General features: G+C 42.0%; 1 protein-coding gene across 1 annotated transcript; it reads right to left on the minus strand.

The window, feature by feature from the left end:
• Nucleotides 1–462: 462 nt before the first annotated feature.
• On the minus strand, nucleotides 463–1,536 carry LOC129968414 (uncharacterized). The gene has a single exon (XM_056082272.1). The coding sequence runs from the start codon at nucleotides 1,534–1,536 to the stop codon at nucleotides 463–465; it is 1,074 nt and encodes a 357-aa protein (XP_055938247.1).
• Nucleotides 1,537–5,686: the final 4,150 nt, after the last annotated feature.

Below are 5,686 nucleotides of genomic sequence, written 5' to 3' on the forward strand. Positions count from 1 at the left end.
TCCTCAATTTGTCTTCCACGAGGATTCGTGCTATTACTACCCCAAACAGGACTATGAGCGTTAAAATCACCTATTATTATGAACGGTGCTGGCAATTCAGAAACTAATCTATCAAGTTCATGTTTATCAATGGCGGAATTAGGAGGCAAGTAAAGAGAACAAACTGTAATTAAGCGCGGAATCGCAGTACGAATCGCAACCGCTTGCAGTTGTGTGTGAAGTGGGATTATAGATGTGGGGTGGTCATGCGAGACGAGGAGAGCAACACCTCCCGATGCTCTATCAGAGTTACCATCTCTTCGAATCAAACTATAACGTTTAATTTTTGCTGGGTCGCTTGATTTTAAGTATGTCTCTTGAAATGCCATGCAGACAGGGTGAAAATTGTTGATAAAGTCCTTGATTTGGTGCAATTTATTGCGAAAGCCACGACAGTTCCATGAAATAAGTGTGGCCATAAAATCAGCGTTTACGTTGAGATTTTTTCTTAACTTTGCCTGCAGTAACATCATCGAGCTGCGTAGAAGGTTCCATATCCATTTCAGAGAGGTCTGAAGAGGATGGATTAATAGATAAAAGTTCATCAGGCGGAAGTTGATTGGTAATACCAGAAGATTTTAATTTTTTTCGGAGTTCTTTCGTCGGTTTATTATTACTGCATACTTCAGGGTCTGTATGTAGAGCAACAGCTGCAACAGGTGAAGTACAACTGGAACTAGTATGTACAGGGGTTGCAAGTTTAGATGCATAATAGTCAGTTTTAGTTGGAAGTTTTTTCGGCTGTGTTACATTGGCTTTTAAAGGTTGTAATTTTTTGAGAGGAGGGTAAACAATTTTCGTTAATAATTCTTCGGTTTGAGTTGAACCGACATTAGTGTTTTCTGGTTTTGATTTCAAAAGAGAGGAATACGATACACCAGACTTAGGCATTCTATCATTGACTATTTGGCGGGCTTCTTTAAAGGTTATGTTGTTTTTTATTTTAATGGTTAGGATTTCTTTTTCCATTTGCCATTTAGGGCAAAATTTAGAAGATGCTGCATGAGCGCATGCACAGTTAGGGCATTTCAATATTTCTGAATCGCATGCGTTAGTTTCTTGATCCAATGAAGAACATTTACCACATACCATTTTACCACGACATGATTGCCGGGAGTGACCATACCTCTGATACTGGTAACATCTCAGAGGATTAGGTATGTATGGACGAATGTTACACCGCAAATATCCAGCACGTATGAATTTTGGTAGAACAGGCGTTTCAAATGTAAGAACAACATGCTTTGTGGGAATTAAACGTCCGTCACGTCGAACATGAATGCGACGAGCGGCGCAGACCCTCTGGGATCGTAATTCTTCCACTAATTCTGTGTCAGAGTGTTGTACAAGAGATTGTTCCGAGACAACCGCCTGTGAGAAATTCAATGTCTTGTGAAGAGATACTTTTATTGGCCATGAACCTAAGGTAGTAAGTTTACTCAGAGTATCTGCTTGCTTTTTTGATTTCGTTTGAATAAGGAGATCGCCAGAACGCATTTTCTTAATATCTGATACTTCACCAATGGTAGATAGAATCAATTTATGTACAAGGAATGGAGAAAGCGCATGAAAAGTTTCATCAGTATGCATAATAAAATAACGAGAATTTGATGTTGCTTCGGTGACGTTTGAGAAAAAGCCTATACAAAGAGGGATTCAAATTCGGGAACCGACGGCACCGCCCACCACGGAGCCCAACTAGGGAAGGCAATTGCTGGCTCTGGGCATTCCCAGCCTCAGTATCCACCCTGGCGCTAGCCGGAACCTATACGCTAAGGGCCACTTCCAGGAACGTCTACCACCCTTAACGCAGAGCCCCAGAAGGTGACCCCTTCGCTTGATCCCCTTGAGCAGACCAGCCAAATGGCTGGGATACCAGCCGATTGATACACCGGGGACCGAAATGTACCACCCGTCTAATGGGTCGCCACGCACGGCATACACGTGGGGTTTTTGGCTGTCCATGAGAAGCAAGAAGCAAACAGAGCGGCGACAGCTTCTCATGGAGAGCTCCCTCGCTTGCCGTCGAGGGAAAGAAAAAACAAAGGTGACAGCAGAAGGCGTAGAGGAGAGCGAACTGAAAGGGAGTAAAGATCCCTGGGTACCTCGGGATTGGGACACCCGTACTCACCTAAAGAAGGTGAGCCCCTGAGGGGTCTCACTAAATGGAAGAATGTGAGAGGGACGAGCCTCATATAATCTGCGAAGACTAGCTGGTAATGTTATATTAGAAATGGGATGACTGGGCAACGATTTTGTACGGAAATAATAACAGGCAGACAATTTTTTACGTCTTAAATTAAGAGGTAAATGGTATCAAATAGCGTAAAGGCTCTCAACGGGAGAGGTACGAAATGCTCCGGAACAAATCCTTAAGGCAGAATGGTGAATGGTATCCAAGCGTCGCAGTAAAGAGGCACGGGCGGAACCATACACCATACACCCGTAATCCATGCGAGAGAGGATGACTGCTTCGTAAATATGGAGCAGAGATGTCCGATCGGCTCCCCAAGATGTTTTGGAGAGAACCTTTAAAATATTTAAAGATTTCTCGCATTTCTTCCGCAAGTTTGAGATATGTGGAAGAAAAGTGAGTTTCCGATCAAAAATTACTCCTAGAAATCGTATTTCATCCACAACTGAGATGGGTGTATTTCGTATTTGAATGACAGGATCTACATGGATATTTCGTTTTCTGCAGAAATGGACGCACCGGCTCTTCTTTGGAGAGATAGTATGCCCGTGGTTATCACACCAAGCCACCACTTTATTAATGGCATTCTGCAATTGTCTCTCGATTAAATTCATATTACTGCCTTGGCATGAGATCTGCAAATCGTCAACATAAAGTGATCCCTGAACAGTTGAAGGTAAAACAGATAAAACTTGACTAATATGAACAATAAAAAGTGTAACACTGAGGACACTTCCCTGCGGGACTCCCTCAGCTTGAATAAAAGAATCAGAATAAAAGTTGCCTACACGTACTCTGAAAGTCCGATGTGATAAAAAATTCTCCAAGAATATGGGAAGATTTCCCCTAAAACCAAATTTAAAAAGTGTCGAAAGTATGCCATAGCGCCATGCTCGGTCGTATGCCTTCTCAATATCAAAAAATATGGAGACAAGGTGATTCCTCCTAACAAATGTGTTTCGTATCTGGGTTTCCAGGAAAACGAGGTTATCAAATGTAGATCTACCTCTACGGAAACCACTCTGCAACGGGGAGATACATCCCTGTTTCTCCAGTTCATATACAAGCCGTGTATTCACCATGAGCTCAAAGGTCTTACAAAGGCAACTCGTCAGAGCAATTGGTCTGTAGTTCAGAGGATTTGATGGTTCCTTATCAGGTTTTAAGATTGGGATCACAATAGCTTCACGCCATTGTGAAGGATACTTCCGTTCAAGCCATATTCTGTTAAATAATACAAGCAGATTCGAAAGGGAAGTTGTATTCAGATGGCGGAGCATAATATATGTGATCCCATCTGGCCCTGGACTGATATCATGGGCTTGAGATAAGGCCATTTGCAGTTCAAACATCCTGAATTCACAGTTATAGGGAAAAGAACATCGGTCATTAAAGCGCAGATGCAACCGTTCCGTGGAATTCTTAATTGCCTGAAAAGTAGGACTATACGAATCCGATGCGGAGACCTGTGCAAATGCTTGACCGAGAGCATTGGCCACTTCCGATGGAGCGGAATGCGTCTTATTTCCTGTTTTTAAAACAGGAATAGAGGTTTCCCAATATATTCCACTGGCAGCCTTTACTTTCTTCCATAAATGCTTACTGGATGTGGAGGATGTGATAGATGATACGAATTTAATCCAAGATTCCCTCTGACTACGGCGACGAATTCGACGAGCAAGGGCTTTGGCTCGTTTAAAAGCAACAAGATTTTCTGTTGTCGGATACCTTCGAAAGATGTTCCATAATCTTTTTTGTTGTTTATGACTATCGCGGCACGCTTCATTCCACCACGGTCTACGAAATTTTTTCAGACGTGGGGAAGTCTTCGGGATAGTGGCATTTGCGGCACTTATTATTTTGTCAATGACATGTTGTACTGCTTCTGTGATGTCACAAGTACTGACCATAGTTTCTGTGATATCTGCTAATTGTGTGAATACATCCCAGTCTGCCCGCTTGAATAAGAACCTTGGTGGACAAGTAGTCGCACCACCTCCATCAACGTGGGAGACAATAACTGGGAAGTGATCACTGCCGTAAAGATTATTGCTAACTGTTAGAGTGAGAAATGGCAGCAGTTCAGGTGTACATATGGCCAGATCAAGACTATGGAAGCTACGTGTGGGTTCGTGGAAGTAAGTTTTCTCTTGACTATTCAGCATGCAGAGACAGTTGTTAGCAATAAACTGCTCAATCTGTCGTCCACGAGAGTTTGTATTATCTGAACCCCACAAAGTACTATGTCCATTGAAGTCTCCCAATAAAATGAAAGGTGAAGGAAGCTGGTCTACTAAATTATCAAGTTCTTGCTGACATATGACATCATGAGGCGGTAAGTAAATGCAGCAGACTGTGACCAACGTTCGTATGTGAACTTGTACAGCCACAGCCTGTAAAGAAGTATGTAAAGCAAGAGGTGTACTAGGATACAAATTTGAAGTAAAGATACAAACACCACCCGAATTACGAGATCCAGTGTCTGTATCTCTCCGCACACAATTATAGCCTCTTAATTTAAGCGGGATGTTAGGCGTCAAGAAGGTCTCTTGAACACCGAAGCAAATAGGATGAAATTTGTTAAAAATAGATTTGATGTCTTGTATTTTAGACCGAATGCCGCGACAATTCCAAGAAAGAAAGGTACCCATTAAGAAATTCTAGTTGCAGAAGGGGAAATATTGGCAGTGGTTTGTGTTGCTGAAATATCGCAATTCATCCCAAATTCATCATCATCCTCAGAAGGATGGAGTTTGAGATCAGGACTGTTTTGCATGCCTCCAAAAATTGATGTTAAATCTCTATGAGCTATCCCTTGACTAGCAAGTCCCAAAGCTACAGAGTTTTTAGAAACATTTTTCTTCAGTTTCGAAGATAGGTCTGACTTTGACAGTCCTCGCTTTGCAAGTTTTAATTTTAGGGATTTGTCAGATTTCGATTTTCTTTGCTTTTTTTCTGGCTTTCCAGAGTCAGAAATATTGTTTATGGATTCTTCTGGGTCTGAATCCGACGATTTTTCATATTTTAATTGTATAGTCTTCCTAGTGCAGTTTCCACAACTGCAGTTTTCACAGAAGCTTTTCTGGACCACGGATGCATAGCTTACACCAGGTAACGGTGTCTGTGCAAGTACTTTCTTTCTTGCTTCGGGGTAAGAAATTTCCTCTTTAATTTTTGTAGTGGTGATCTGTTTTTCAAGTTTCCAGCGTGGACATAACCGAGAGAAAGAAGTATGCTCACCTTTGCAGTTTATGCACTTCTCTGGTGCAGAACATTGTTGGCTTTCATGTCCTTTTTCAGAGAAACGGGTGCAAGTAACAGTTCCGCGGCAATTAGCTTTAGAGTGCCCAAAACGCTGGCACTTGAAACATCTAAGTGGGTTTGGGATATATGGTCGGACAGGTAGCTTGATATAACCTGCATATATGAAATCTGGCAGTTTTGGAGACTTAA

This window comes from Argiope bruennichi, chromosome 5 (assembly GCF_947563725.1).
Source record: "Argiope bruennichi chromosome 5, qqArgBrue1.1, whole genome shotgun sequence".
Classification (NCBI taxonomy): domain Eukaryota; kingdom Metazoa; phylum Arthropoda; class Arachnida; order Araneae; family Araneidae; genus Argiope; species Argiope bruennichi.